The sequence below is a fragment of the Muscardinus avellanarius genome (assembly GCF_963383645.1).
Source record: "Muscardinus avellanarius genome assembly, chromosome: 10".
In the NCBI taxonomy this organism is placed as follows: domain Eukaryota; kingdom Metazoa; phylum Chordata; class Mammalia; order Rodentia; family Gliridae; genus Muscardinus; species Muscardinus avellanarius.
In genome coordinates, this window is record NC_137796.1 from 106,252,607 (window position 1) to 106,268,473 (window position 15,867).

The following is a 15,867-nucleotide window of genomic DNA, read 5'->3' on the forward strand; positions in this document are numbered from 1 at the left end:
GATGTTCCAGACAAACAAGGCCCCTGACCCCATGGAGACCTTTTCCTTCTGGAGCCTGGCTCTTCTCAACTGTAAAAGGGCATAGCCATGCTGCCGACTCTCGGATCTGTTGGGTACATACTCTGGCTTTGCACTGCAGGTGCCTGGCCCTGGGTGTGAGGATAAAGCTACGACTGGGCTGTGGCGGCGGCGTGGGAATTGGGCTTGGTACTGGGAGAAGCGAGGGTGGCAGGAGAGCTGGGCAGGAGAGCCAGGAGGAGAGCTGGGCGCGAGGGGCAGTCGGGAGGGGCCGTGCTAGGCCCTGGAGCTGTGGGAAGGAGGGAGAGAGGGAGGAAAGGAGGCCAGCAGTGGCAGGAAGGTGGGCCAAACTGGAGAGGAGGAGGAGAGCGGGGGAAGACTGGGAGAGAAACCCAGAGAATGACAGGAACGGGAAGAGGGGCACGCACACTGTACCAGGGCAGGATGGAGAGGGACCGGAGAATGATGGGGATGGGAAGAGGGGCACACAGACTGTGCCAGGGCAGGATGGAGAGGGACCGGAGAATGATGGGGATGGGAAGAGGGGCACACAGACTGTGCCAGGGCAGGATGGAGAGGGACCGGAGAATGATGGGGATGGGAAGAGGGGCACGCACACTGTACCAGGGCAGGATGGAGAGGGACCGGAGAATGATGGGGATGGGAAGAGGGGCACACAGACTGTGCCAGGGCAGGATGGAGAGGGACCAGAGAATGACGGGGATGGGAAGAGGGGCACGCACACTGTACCAGGGCAGGATGGAGAGGGACCGGAGAATGATGGGGATGGGAAGAGGGGCACACAGACTGTGCCAGGGCAGGATGGAGAGGGACCAGAGAATGACGGGGATGGGAAGAGGGGCACGCACACCGTGCCAGGCCAGGATGGAGAGGGACCGGAGAATGACGGGGATGGGAAGAGGGGCACACAGACTGTGCCAGGGCAGGATGGAGAGGGAGACCATGGGAAGGGAAGGAGAGCCGGGATGGAGGGGAACCCAGGAGGCAGACTGCCTGCCATGCGGTCTGGGTCGGCGGTGTGTGGCTGGGGGCACAGGCAGCCTGGAAGGCAACGCGGCGCTTGTGCCCAGTGGCGCTGCTGCAGCAACTGTGGTGAGGGCACCGAAGACACTTGCGAGCAGCAGAGGCCCACAGGGCTGGCAAGGCTCGCTGGACGACCTGTGGGTGGAACCCACCCCAGGCCACGCAGCTCCAAAGGCCAGGCTGTGTGACCAGCACGAGGCCAGCTGAGGGCGTCTGGCTGGGGCACTGGCCTCTTGGCGGCTGCATGGGGCAGCGACAGGCCGGGAAGCCGCCTTGGGGCCTGAGGTCCACTCACCATGCTTTTGCAGTGACGGTGCCTGAGTTCTTGGTTTTATTAGAGCTACATTATGAGAACAGTCCAAGTGCCACATTCGCCGAGACCACGAGTCAAGGTGTTGGTTCTGCGATGACCTTCCAGAGCTCCTGTGACAGAGAGAGGACGGCTCCTGAGGTGTGCAGCGAGGTGCCAGGTTTATCAGGGGAAACAGCCAGTCAAAGCAGCAGGTGAGCACTCGCTGCGGAGCCACGGGCAGGGAGGCCTGTGCGGGCGCAGGGCCGCCCGTCCCCCGAGGCTGGGCTGTTCCCCTGACTCTATCATGGCGGGTGGGCTGCGTGGACAAGGCCCAGCGTCAGCCGCAGGGCATCAGGGCGTCACACAGTCGTAAGGGACCAGGGAGGGAGCGCGTCGTCACGGTCTCCCTCTTTGAGGGGTTCACCATTCTGTCCTGAGACTGCGGACTTCCCTAGGAGCTGCGCTTCTGGGTCATGTAAGGCGCTCTTTCTTGGGGGTGCTGGAGATTGGAAGCAGGGCGTTTTACCCCAGCTCTCCCCAGCCCTTTATGACTTTTACTCTGAAGCAGGGTCTCACTGGGTTGCTGAGGGTGTTGCGTAACTGCCGAGGCCCTGAACCTGGGATCTTCCTGCCGCAGGCTCCCAAGTGCTGAGACTCCAGGTGTGTACCACCACGCCCGGCCATTGCCCCTCAACACCAGCTGGCGGGGACACACACATGCTCAGCAAGTTCTTGGTGGCAGCCTTGGGTCCTTACGAGCAAGAACAGCCTGTGTGCCATCTGTGTAGAGGCCGACTGGGACAGAGGCAGGGAGGCTGCCCAGAGCGGGCAAGGCAACGAATGGAAGGAAAGAACTTTCTGGAACACCACAGAGGAAACACACAAGGCCAATCTTGCATCCTGCATCCTGGGAAAAGGAACGGGAAGGTGAGAGAGACCACCCTCTCTCCTCCTCCCTGTCCTCCCCAGAACGGGACCCGAGCCCCAAGGACCCCGAGGAAGACAGGCCGCAGCCAAAGGGCAGAGAGAATGAGAACAGAGACTCCTTTGAATCCCGCTTTTGGCGATTTAGGGGTGATTCTGGCCTTTCAAATGTTCCCCAGTTGCTGGTTTCAAAGCTCGATTGGAAGTGGCGTGGCTGCAGGATGAAGCCCCTGCTCTGCCGCTTCCTGGTGAGATGACTCACCCACGTCGGCTGTTTCTGTGTTAACCAAGCCAGTGGACCAAGGAGCCCGGCCTGGTGCTTGGCAGGCGTTAGCTACCACTGTAGGGTGATTACTAAGAGCCGGACGTGAGGGCACCCCGCTGGGCCTGGGCCAGGAGCAACCAGAGATGAGCCTGCAGCCCGACCCCTGGGGGCCCTGCCATCTCCCACCCGTGACCCCTTGCTCTGGAGTCTGGGCTGCCCACAGAGGAGGAATGTGCTGCTAGGTTGCTGGTGGAGGCCTGGCTGCGGCCCTGCACATGGAGGGTTTGTTCACACCCGCTCTGCCAGGAGCCAGCAGCCTCGTGCACAGGTGGACCTACCAGCTGCCGGATGCGCTCGTATACGATGAACTGCGGGAAGGAGGCCTCGACCGGCTCCACCACGAAGCGCAGCCTGCCGTCGGTCAGTCTCTCCAGCGTGCGCAGCGAGGAGCGGAAGTGGTCGTAGGCTTCACACGTGACGTCCAGGTGTCGCAGCGTGAAGTTGAGCCTGCAGAGCAACCGGCACAACACACACCGCGTCACGCGGGTCCTGCTGCGCGCCACCTGCCGCTCACCGACGTGGCCTCTGGGTGGACTTTCACCTCCCATGCCTACTGTGTGCCACACACTTGCGCAGATTCCCTCCTGGGTCATATGACAGCCTGGGACGTGGAAATGGTTATCGGCTCCATTTCACAGATGGAGAAATGGAGGCCTAGCAAGCCCAAGTCATGCAAGACAGAGTCCCTGCCTCGCGGAGCTGCAGACTGGGGCAGGGCAGAGTTACTGCCCAGACCTCTGCAGAGCTGCGCCGGCAGAGTCCAAGTGGGCGCTCTGTGGGATGATGGAGAGGCCACGGCAGGGAGGTGCAGAGCCCAGCGGAGGCCATGGCAGTAACAGGAAGCTGGCAGGTTGCAGAGATGAAGGGGCAGAGGAGAGAGCTGAGTCCACCTTGCCATTTGTACCTTTCAACACCAGACTCTGCAGGATCATCTGCCTTGCAATTCATGCTCTTCCTGTCTTCCTCAAATTCATTACGAAAACTCATAAATATGCCATAGGAGCACGGGCAGTTTAAAAAGCTAGCGTGGATCCATCACAGCTTCAGCCCGGCAGCTCCTGGCCGCTCGTCACCCCTGCTCTGAGGCCCTCCTCAAAACGGCACCCAACAAGCAAATGCCAGTCAGGGCATTTCTCTGCAGGATGTCAGGTGCACCGCGAGCTGATGCCGTTCACCCGAGACAGAGCTAACGATTTCCACCGGGCTCAGCATTTCCAGGCTGCTCGAGGTTTCCCTGCACAGTCTATAACATTATGATCCAAACGCGAGTGCGGTGCTGGGGCTGATGGGTCTAGACTCGGTGTGAACAGTGTTGTCATGAATGTGCCAGAGCGTAGTTTTGAGCGAAACTCCAGTGAAGGGGTGACCCCAAGGCCAGGCGGTATTTGGTAGGCAGCCCCAGCAGGAGGCACAGGGTTAACACATGAAATGGTGCTCCTTGTCAGAGACCGTGGCCCTCCTATGTTCATGATCAGCCACTGGGCCTTTTGCTTGGGGTTCTGGTAGAGACGCAGGGACACAGAGTGCTCTTTTTGTCATAGTAACAAATGCACACAATGCTAACGGCAGCCGATGATGGCCTCGGCACCTGGGAGGTGACAGGTGTGCCGCGGCTAGAGTGACAGCCCTGGGCAGCCTCCGGTCTTCGCCTGTCACCACCTGGCTGTAGCCTGGAAAGTCCCTCTGTATGTCTCAGCCTTCCTCTCTACATGTGCAGACAGCGCGGGTGTACCCACACAGGGACTTTATGTGAACTAAGTTGATGTGCAGAAAGACCAGCCTGGGCCGCACACAGCAGGTGCTCGGTAAATGGCAGCAGGTATGAGGTAAATGGTGGCGCAGTTGGGCAAGGATGTGGTCAGCACAGAGCTCACCTCTTCTCCACTGACAGGATGGCAGTGCAGGCATTCTTCAGCCTGTGAGCAAGGCGGGACAGCGTCTTAAACAGGGCATCGGTCAAGTCTTCGTCATAGAACACTGTGTAGAGAAGGGTGTTGTAGAACATGCAAGTCCCAGAGCAGCCTCTCAAGGGGACCAAGGAGACAGCTGAGGGGGTCCTCATCACCACAGACAGATGGGTGTGGCAGAACATTCTGAAAAATGCTTCTCAACCCAAGGATCTCAGTGGAGGCGAGGGGAAACTATGCTTTGCAGGGGACATGTATGACGGCGATTGTGCTCACCTTCAGCTGCAAATAGCACGGTGGTGTGATCGTACAGATCTGAGATGTCTCCTTCCGACCAGCTAAAGGGGACCTCAGGGTCTACCAGAGAAAAAGAAGAGGACCTGTGGTTCATTCCTATCTCTGCTGGCTTCAGGACAATGGGCAGGGTTGAGGTAGCTCAGTGCAGTTAGCAGCGCTGGGCAGACCTGCATACCAGGGCCTGGCTCAGGGCCTCGGCTGACCATGGGGAGAGCCCCACTGTGAAGACAGAAGGATCACACTGCTGCCTTGGCCAACAGCCCTGTTCCATCATGATTTACACCACTGTCCAGGGATCTCTAAGAAATCTGCCACATCTCTCTGGGTTTCACTTTTTGCAGACACAGAGAGGGCCGAATGACACTGCCCTCTCAGGACTCCTGGGAAGTCGAAGGACCTGCGGCGTGCACTGGACTGGTGGGTGACAGGTACTCCACCAGGGTTCCCCACCCGCCAGTGACCTCTGACAGGGAAAGGAAAGATGGCTATAAACAGAGCTCACACCCAGGTCTGAAGCAGTTGGATGAAATTTAGGACGCTCCCCTACCCAGTGGGTTTCCTGGAGCCCCATCACTTGCTGGGAAGTGGTCTGTGCCCAGGAGCCTTACAGCCCTGGGGTCACACCCCGACCCTGCCAAGTGCCAGCCGCGTGGCCCGGCCAGGCACTGATCTCCGAGTGCTGGTTTCCATTTGCACTTGGGGATATTCATGCCCACCACACGGTGACACTGAGGAGTCTGGACAAGGATATGAACAGAAGGGACCCAACACGTGGCTGGTGCTCAGAAAACGACAGCTGCCGCCTGGTGGCTGATGGAGCGGATCCTGAGCTGGGGGGGGGGGCTGCTGTTCAGCTGGGGCCACAGAGCCCAGGCCTGCGGTACCACAGAGGAACCAGTCAGAGGGGGCCAAGGAAGACACACCTGTGCAGAGATCATCCTGTAGCCAGTCTAGCTCTTTGACCTTAACGACACCACCTGTAAAATGAAAACAAATGGAATTCTTACCTGTACACAGGATCAGGAATAAACAAATGTTTGCAGCATACACCAATATCCACCCATCCAACCTCCTAACCACTTATCACCCACCCTCGACGCGTCTTCCCCCCTCAACCCATCCATATCCCATCCAGCCGTTCTTTCTCCCTCCCTCCCAAACCCCTGCAGTCTCTGAGTGTTAAGTGCCGGCAACTGAACCAGGCACTAGAAAAGGAAAAGTTTACAAGTCCTGGCCCGTCTTGGGGGCCGGCCACTGCAGGAGACTGGCAGGTTGACAGACAACTAAAGACTTGTAGGTCAGGGCCATGTGACATGGAGCCCAGGCAGGCGGAGGGGGTGTCAGTGAGGGAGCGAGCCTCAACAGGAGCCTGCAGCTCCTCCCGCACCCTGGGCATCCAGCCATGGCGACCACTCAGACGGGTTCATGGCAGTGTCGTCGGAATGCTGTCACCAGAGCCTGCCTGTTTGGAGACCCGAGCGTGAGTGAGGAGGGGCTGCCGAGCAGTGAGGGAGAAGGAGCTGCCAGTGAGCCTGGAGGGGACCCCAAGGAGGCCAGGGTGCTGGAGAGGAGGGGCCCGGGGCAGGGGCAGACCCTGAGGAGGGTGTCTCAATGTGGACAGCGATGGCAATCTGCGATAGACCCAAAGCTGTGGGATGGATCTGCGTCTGGAAAAGCTGTGCAGGCTGCTTGGGGAGAAGGTCCACGTGGGCAGGTGAGCGCACTCCTGCAGGCTGCACAGGGACTGGCCGGTCAGGCAGAGGTGGGTGGGGACAGCCTGGCAGAGTGCTGTCAGCAGAGGAGGTGTGGCTTCCCGAGCCAGCACGGCCAGAAGCTTGGCCTGTCCCCGGTGGCTAGGATCCCTGCAGGGTTTTCATTGGGGCAGAGGTATCAAGCGGGCAATGCGGGAAGGTGGTTCTGGATGCGGCATGGAGGACTGCATGGACAGCTCAGACAAGGAGCTGGGAGGCCAGTGCTGACATTCAGGCTAGAGGAGGGCGCAGGAGGATGTGGCAGTATGTGGGAAAGAGGCAGTGTCTAAGGATCCATCATCTCTGCTCGAAACTACACGGAGCCAGGGCACCTGCTCCCCATGCGCCCGGCGTGGAGGGGCACAGGGCGATCGACCCCCGCTCTTTCCTGTCTGCAGCTGAGACACCTCCCTTGTGCTGGGTCTCACCTCCAGCGGTGGCCAGATGGCTGTTGAGGGCAATGTTTCGCTGGCACATAGTCAGGAGGTCTGCGCCAACATCTGCAAGGACAGACATGCAGGCTGTGAGGACATGGCCCGGAGAGTGGAGCAGCACCTCTCCTGTGGACCAATACCTGCGCCTGGGACTGCAGCCAACGGTGTACCCTGGTGGGGACAGCTCTGCATGCAGCCCAGGAGGGGAGGGCGCTCAACAAACCTGGAGCCCAGGATGCAAGCATGGTGCTCTCCTTTCCTGTTTCTCGCCACTGGGGGAGTTGGTATCAGCATCGCACATCACAGACTGTGTGATGTGAGCAGATCACACAACCAGTGGGAGCAAGACATGGGACCCAAACCCAGGCTGACTCCAAATTTTGCAGAAATGGGGACTGAAACCTAGGGGCATTCTACCTCTGAGCTACACCCTCTGCCCTATTTTTTATTCTTTATTTGGGAACAAGGTCCCACTAAGTTGCAGAGGGGCTCACTAAGTGGCTGAGGCTGGCTATAAACCTGCGATCCTCCTGTCTCAGCCTCCCAAGTACTGGGATAACAAGAATGCACCACCAAGCCCTGCTCTGACTCCAAATTTAAGCTCACTCTTTATACCCCAGAAAACTGACGGAGCAAGAGGGGTGATGGGTATGATTAGTGGGGATGCAGGCAGTATTGAGGGTGAGGACTTCCTCCCCACAAACACCCAGGGATCACACAGAGCTCGGGAGGGGAGCTGCTCCCCAAAGGCACACACTTCACCCTTCCCCAGGACACTGCTGGCGGGACCCTCATGGCACATGGCTGCTTCAGCGGCTTTTATTTTTAAAATCTCAGCACTGGGGAGGGAGCCCAGGCCCTTGCACACGCCTAGCAGGTATTGAAGACTTGACTAGAGCAAGGACGCTCATCTCTGAGAATGCTGCCCCTGTCTAGCCTGGCGCGCTCTTCCTAACACGCCCCGGCACGGCCGGATTCCCCTCACCCACGCCAGCTACTGCTCCAGGTTGCCGCACCATGGTGTGTGAGATGTTATCAGTGGCGGAAGCTGCGTGAAGGGCAGTGGCACTTTCCAGGTTATTTTAGTGACTTCTGGACAAGTTTAACATGATTTCAAAATAAAAAATTAAAAATCAGTTGGCACTATGGAGCAAAAGCTCGGGACAACTGTGCCCACTCCTAGGAGCCTGGTCCAAGGATTATCAGACGATAGTGCACAAAGGCGTTCTAGCACAGTGCGACCGACAAACTCAGGAGACACGGAAAGCTCGAGTGCTCAGCAACGCAAGGGTTAAAAAAGACTAAAGGTTACCAGGTTACCAAAAATCATATTTAGAATATTCTTTAGTGATGTGGGAAAATGCTCCTAACAATTTAGAAATTTTGGTGGGATAGACTACTATATATAAAGAAGAAAGAATTCTTTGCAAGTTTGTACAAACTATCAAAAGGAAAAGCACTATAAAAACATACATATGAACTGTTAAAACAGAGTCTATAGCCAGGCATGGGGGCGCACACCTGTAATCCCAGCACTTGGGAGGCTGAAACAGGAAGATCGCAGGCTGGAGGACAGCCTCAGAAAGTAGTGAGACGCAGCCAGGTGTGGTGGCGCACGCTTATAATCCCAGAGCTTGGGAGGCTGAGACAGGAGGATTACACAGGTTCGAAGCCAGCCTCAGCTACTTAGTGAGGCTCTCAGCAACTTAGTGAGACCCTGTTTCCAAATAAAGTATAAAATAGGTCTGGGAGTATAGCCCGGAGGTAGAAAAGCCCCTGGGTTCCATCCCCAGTACCATACACACACAAAAAAAAAATGTAGTGAGACTCTCATCAACCGAGCAAGACTTTGTTTCCAAATAAAATAAAATAGGTTTGGGGGTGTAGCTCGAAGGCAGCATGCCCGTGGGCTCAATTCCCAGTGCTACACACACACAGAGTCTAAAGTGTGAGGTCCCGAGGACAGTGAGTTGGCTGCTCCCTCACTGAGAGATCTCCTGCATCTCCAACTGCTGGGCGTATGCAGGCACTGCACAAACATGTTGTTGGATGAGTCTGGGGTTTGTAAAATTATGAGCAATTTTTATTTGTTTTACGATCATCCCCAAGAATAGGTAAGATGTCTACGATCTGGAACAAATGGTAAGCTTGTTTTTAAGGCCTCATGAAAGGGACGATCTTCCTGGTCTCCAAGATGTTTATTCTTTCTTGGGTGTAACAGAGAGAGGGCACCAGACACCCAACCATCTGGTGCCTGCTGGGCGGCACTGTGGCTCCGACTGGGTGTTGCTGGGTCATTCTGACCTTGAGAAAAAGCGGAGGGAGGAGGGGCCGGGGACAGTATGGCGAAATCAACGGCAGCCACCAGCCTGTTCTTGCACCTCTGCCTCCTTTCTCCATGGGCTCTGATCACGCGAGCACCGCCCTTCACCTGGCCACAGTATCATCGGTACCTGTACAATACACCGTCCGTGCCACAGTGGCTGCCACGATGCTGGCGAGCCCCGTGCCCGCCCCAAGCTCCAGCACGGTGCGGCCTTGGAAGAGGTCCCGCCGGAAGAGGATGTAGTCTGCCAGGAGCAGGGCGCCCCGCCACACCTGCAGGGGACAGGACGAAGAGGCCAGTGACGGGGCTCCAGAGAGACGCTCGGGACCGCACGGCGTGGACGGCTACCCACCTGCTTGCCAACGTCCTCCAGGGGGGTGGCCATGGTGTGCTCTGGATGGAACAGGACCAAAAGAGAAATGGCCACTGTGAAAACGGCTGAGGGGTGGGGGTGCACAGCGATCGGCCACGTTGCACACGGCGGTAGGGAGATGCAGAAGCCCGGGCCACGCTGCAGGCAGGGCTCGCCCGTGACCCTGCCCTGGCCGAGGTCTTGACCCGGCCTAGTCACACAGGGACCCCCGACACTGTATGCCCAGCAACTGCAATCTTAAACTGCAAGACATTTATATGCTAATATAAATGATAATAGTCAAGCCAGGCAGGTGGTACAAGCCAGTACTCGGGAGGTTGAGGCAGGAGGGTCACAGGTTCCAGCCCAGCCTCAGCAACTTCACGAGACCCTGTTTCAGAAATTAAAAAAAAAAAAGGCCGGAGGGTGTAGGTTGGAGGCAGAATGCCCCTGGGCTCAACCCCCACGACCACACCAACAATGATAATAATGATGCTATTATGTGTGCATGTATGCCTCTACCATCTTGTATTCCATTAAGATGCATGTCTACAATGCACCAATAAAAATAATAATGATAATAATGATGATCACACCTCATCCCAAAATGCTTTCTTACACAAAATAAGTTTGAGTTTCTATCCTTTTAAAAAAGCTGAAGACAAATATGATAGGCAGTATGAGTATTCCCAAGTACAAAATATATTTGGGCAAGTTCTGGTGCCAGGGTGCAGGGCGAGTGTGACCCGGGAGAGAGAGGAAGGACACGGCGTCTGCGCTGTGCTGCGCTCAGAGCTCGCTCTGGCGTCAGAGCAGGCCTGAGGGGTGGGTGAAGCTGCTCACAGCTCCGGGGTGGCGTCCGCTGCTCAGCCAGCGCACAGGCCCACAGCACACCTTCACGCAGGCAAGAGGGGAAAGGAGCAAGGGCAGCTGTGGGAGGGCGGCCTCCCGCTCCCCGGGGGCCTGTGTTCCCTGGCCTTTTTGCTCCCCCACAAGCTCTCAGTGTGAGCCTCTCACTGTGCCCAGGGGCTGCTGTGTTGAAACAGCCAAGCACCCTGGACACAAGCCAGGTGACCAAGGCTGTGCGGGGTCCTCCAGGGCCCTGGACTGCTGCTCTGGAGGCTTTTCCAGAATACGACTGACCATAGGTTTCTGCCCTACAGGTGGACTTAGAATCTGAGCTCTGAATGTGAAGCAACCTGTGCACTGTCTCCCAGCATCTTGGGTCTGAGAGCGAGGTCTGGGGGCCCCTTTCCATAAACGACCCTCGTTAGAAGGATTGGAAGGGAGTGCTCTGGCCTGACGTGTAGCCATGTGGTTGGAATCCAGGACGGAAATCCACTCGCCAGCCCCCGGCGGCTGTGCTCCTCCACTGTACTCCAGCTCCCTGTCCATGCCCGACCCATACCAGATTAGCTGTGGATCAACGTCCCTCTCCATCTCCTGGTCCCTGGCGCCAGCCCAGTCTGGCCAAGGTCTTCTACAAGCCCTGCCCTGCCCCACTCCCAGCCCGCTGAGTCAGAGCCCCAGCGAGGCTCCCTGGACGAGACGCTCAGCCGGGAGCGCACAATAGTTAGGAACGTGCTAAGAAAGCACCTGCAGGCGGCAGGCGCCCAGGACGGAGGCAGCACCGCGAGGCCAGCAGGGGGCCTGAGCCTGAGCGAGGGCCCGGGGCAGATGCTGGGGTGAGCTGAAGCTGTGGGGCACGACACACTCCGCCTGGTGGGCAGTCATCGGCCCTGTGCTGGGGGCCACGGGGGAGCCCCAGGACTGACCCATGTCCTGTAGGCATTCTGCTAGTGAAGAGGCACTGCCCGCTCCCCAGCTTCACTGGAGCTGGCTCTGACCCCACTTTCCTAGAACGCCCTGGCCTGGGCCAGACACGCAGTCAACCCACAGAGCGGTCCTGTGCCCTGGCTGGCACTGCGCGGCAGCCTTGAGGGCAGGAGGGCCAGAGCCCTACTTACCTATCCTGATGACGTCGTGGGGGCAGCTCTCCTGGGCTTCTTCACCCAAGGCGTTGTCCTCTTCCTGTGCTAGAATCATGGGGTGTACCTTGTCTCTCCCAGGCTCTGTGGGGTCAGGATCGGAGGTGGCCCGTGGCCTCCTCACCACGTCCAGGTCTCCATCTTCGTCCAGCCGAGCTCCTGCCCCTTCCTGGAGGGACGAGTCTTCAGGCTGGTGGCCACTCCCGGGAGGGGGCCCCACGCTGCCTGATTGCGCACGAGGGGTCTCCCGTGTCTGAGCACCTCTGTGACGGCCACCCGCAGCCCCCGGCTCTGTCCAAGAGTCTCGACTCCACAGAAGCTTGAACTGGGACAGGAAAACTGTGAGGCGAGATGAAGCTCAGGGTGAGAACATTCCTGGGCGTCTTTGGCCCCACCTTCTGGGAGAAATGTGTGACCAGCTGGAGAGATTCTTAAAGGCCGGGTGGAGACACAGAATAGAAAAGACACACACGGCAGACAAGGCCCCTTGGGACTGCAGCGGCCCCCGGCTGGGGCCACCGGAGCAGCTGGAGCTGCCCAGCGCAGCCTCTGCTCTGTGAGCACCTCCGATGCGGGGCCCCGGGCCACCCCACCTCCTTTAATCCTCACAGCGGCTCTGAAGAAAGCAGAACAGCTGGGCAAGTAACCCCAGGACTTGAGAGGCTGAGACAGGAGCATGGCAGGTTCAAGGCCAGCCTCAGCAACTCAGTGAAACCCTCGGCAACTTAAAACAGGGCTGGGGGTGTAGCTCAGAGGTAGAATGCCCCTGGCTTCAATTCCCAGTACCGCAAACACACACACACACACACACACACACACACACACACACACACACCTGCAAAAGAGACAAGAGCTCCATCCTAAAAACATGGGAGCTGAGGCTTAGCAGCCGAGCCAGCTGACCAAGGCAACATTCAAATGCGACTGGCCCGCAGGATGAGCACATGAAGGTCCCTCACCTGGGCACAGGTGTCAGTAAGAGTGCACAGAAGAGGGGGCTGGAGGCGGGGCGGGGACTTCAGAGCAGGTGGCCGGCAAGTCCCTGGTTAGGGTGCTTGCTTGTGTCAATGTCAAGCCCTCTCCCTCCCCCCTCGCCTTACACCAGAGGGCGCTCGCAGCTCTCCCGCCTGTCTCCTGGGGAATGGTGACTGTGGACACCAAGGCAGGCCCATGGCACTGTGGCCTCTGTCCCCTCTTCCCGAAGGCCGGTCCTGCACTTGGACGGGTAGGTCCTCTCCAGGGTTTAGGACTTAGCTCAGGCTCCAGCACATCCTGCGCTTATGCCACGCTTTGGAGCACTCGCCCATTCCTCTAATACCCACTAACGCTGTGTGCCGGGTACCAGGACAGGTGCTAGGGATACAAAGCCGAGGGCGGTATCTTAGGGGTGGTGGTGGTAAAACAGTAAACAAGCCAGGCGAGGTGGCGCACGCTTGTAATCTCAGGAGGATGGCACAGGTTCAGAGCCAGCCTCAGCTACTGAGTGAGGCTCTCAGCAACTTAGTGAGACCCTGTTTCCAGATAAAGTCTAAAATACGTCTGGGAGTGTAGCCTGGAGGTAGAAAGTCCCTGAGTTCACCCCCAGTACCACACACACACAAACAAAACAGTAAACAAGCAAACAGGACAGTTACAGATTGTAAGTTAGTGTCCATGGATACAGTAAAACTTTTTTTTTTTTTTTGCATGTGACAAATATGACAAGCATGTAATATGGGAGTGAGGAAACTTAATCCCTCAACAGGTTAAGTAGTAAATATTTTAAGAGCTCGGTGTGGTGGTTCACACCTATAACCTCAGAACTCGGGAGGCTGAAGCAGGAGGATCACAGTCTGAGGCCAGTCTTAGCACCTTACTGAGATCCTGTTTTGAAATAAAAAGTAAAAAAGGCCGAGGGAGCAAGCTATGTGGGCCTAGCGGTCTCTACTGCAGTGACCCCACCCTGTCATGGCAGCCACCCAAACACGTACTCAAGTGGGCTTGGTGGCTTTCCAAAGGAGCTCCCTTCAAACACAAGCTGTGGCCAGGTGTGACCCGCCCCTGGCGTAATGTGCCATCCCGCTGGGACAGGAGGGAAAGGGGCTGTGAGTATTCACACCAAGCAATAAACAGGGACAGGGAGGGACGCGGGGTGTGGGGGCTCTGCCTGAGGCCTGCGGGGCTGGAAGGAGTGAAGCAGGTGCAGTGCAGTGTTTGAAGGAGTGGAGCGTGGCCACAGAGCTGTGGAGGGAGGGTGAGGATGGAGGGGAGCGCGCAGATCAGAGCAGTGGAGCCTGCTGTTACCCTGAGAACACTGGGAAGCACTGGGGAGTCTGAGCCCGGGGAGTGCTGGGATGTAGTTCCGCTGTCAAAAGAGCCTCTTGGCTGCTGGGTGCTGAGTGGGGGAGGCTAGGTGGGGCAGGGGCCCAGCTGGAGGACTCAAAGCACGGGAAGGGGGTGGCTGGACTGGGGAGTGGGGGACTCCCTCTGGGGACTGTGGGTTTGCTGCATCTCGCCCGCTTCTGCATTCCTGGGGCTGGCACCCAGGCGGTGCCCAGGATGGCACACCCGTGTGCCCAGCACACCAAGGCACCTGGCAGTGTGAGGACGGTCAGGCCATCCAGTCCTCTGATCGCTTCCCCAAAAGATGAGGGAAGAGAAGCAAATGGGGCCCACGGGGTGCTTACCGGGCTGCCCCACGCCGTTGAGCCGCACCATGAGGTGCCTGTGGTTGGGGGTGTAGAGGTGGACATCTGACAGCACGGTGTCGCTCTTGAAGGTGACCTCATCCATGGCCGGGCCACACTACAGCTACGCGTAATTCCTGAGACAGGAACACCCGAGAGGCGAGGACCGGTCCTCAGCTCCCTGAGGGCAGCAGTGTAGACAGCAGTGTAGACAGGACCACCAAGGTGGCCGGTGGCTTCGCATCGCCCGGGAGAAAGCGCTTTCTCTTCCAATTCCCTTGTAGTTTTTCCTAAGGAGAAAGTTGAGAGCCTTGGGCAGGAGAAAAGAACCCAGTTAGCATTGCCTGTTATTCTGTTTGAGCTGTATCCATTGTCATAGTAACCTTTTCCTTACAGCAAGGAGTCTGAGTTTCTATTCATTTATTTGGTGACACTGGGGATGGAACCCAGGGGCATTCTATCAAATTACATCCCAGCCCTATTTTACATTTATTTATTTATTTAATTATTTTGTGGTACTAGGGATGAAACCCTGGGGCATTCTACCTCCAAGTCAGATCCCCAGCCTTACAACATCTATTTGTTTATTTACTTAATTTGTGGTACTAGGGATGGAATCCAGGGGCATTCTTCCTTTAAGTTTAATCTCCAGCCCTATTTAACATTTATTTGTTTATTTATTTACTTATTTATTTTGTGGAACTGGGATTGAACCCAGGGGCATTCTACTTCCAAGTTACACCCATATCCCTATTTTTTTATTCTTTATTTTAAAAAAGGGTCTCACTAAGTTGTGGAGGACCTCACTACATAACTGAAGCTGGCAGCGAACCTGGGATCCTCCTATCTCAGCCTCCCAAGTACTGGGATTACAAGTATGTGCCACCACGCCTGGCTTCTGACTTTCCATTCGTAAATGATGATAAATTTCCTTTTTTTCCGCTCAACCCCCCTTTTTTTTGGGGGTGCTGGGGATGGAACTCAGGGATATTCTAACTTCTACTTATACACCCCAGATCTTTCTGTTTTTCAAAATAAAATTTTTATTTGAAACAGATCTTACTAAGTTGCCAACAGTCTCGCTAAGTTTCTGAGGCTGGTGCTGAACCTACTATCCTCCTGTTTCCGCCTCCCAAGGACCGGGATTACAGGACTGCACCAGCGCACCCGGCTTCCCCCAACCTTTTATGACGATGATGGTGATGATGATGATGATGAAATACTTCAAATGAACAAGAAAGTAACAGAAGTAGCATAATAAACCCCACATACCCAGGGTTTAGATTCAATGATTAGAAACATTTTTTTTGTGTGTGGTACTGGGGGTGGAACACCAGGGGCTTTCTATCTCCAGGCTATACTCCCAGATGTATTTTATATTTTATTTGGAAACAGGGTCTCGCTAAGTTGCTGAGAGCCTCACTAAGTAGCTGAGGCTGGCTTCGAACCTGTGCGATCCTCCTGTCTCAGCCTCCTAAGCGCGGGCATTACAGGCGTGCACCACCACGCCCGGCTTATAGAGTCAATGATTATAAACATTTTG

General features: G+C 56.6%; 1 protein-coding gene across 1 annotated transcript; it reads right to left on the reverse strand.

Moving 5' to 3' along the window:
* Positions 1-1,449: 1,449 nt before the first annotated feature.
* Positions 1,450-14,430, reverse strand: METTL22 (methyltransferase 22, Kin17 lysine; the record flags this gene model as incomplete). Its single annotated transcript, XM_080702849.1, has 10 exons — positions 1,450-1,485; positions 2,882-3,050; positions 4,478-4,580; positions 4,787-4,867; positions 5,731-5,784; positions 6,987-7,058; positions 9,446-9,590; positions 9,671-9,711; positions 11,638-11,997; positions 14,325-14,430. The coding sequence occupies 10 exons, from the start codon at positions 14,428-14,430 to the stop codon at positions 1,450-1,452; spliced, it is 1,167 nt and encodes a 388-aa protein (XP_080558975.1).
* Positions 14,431-15,867: the final 1,437 nt, after the last annotated feature.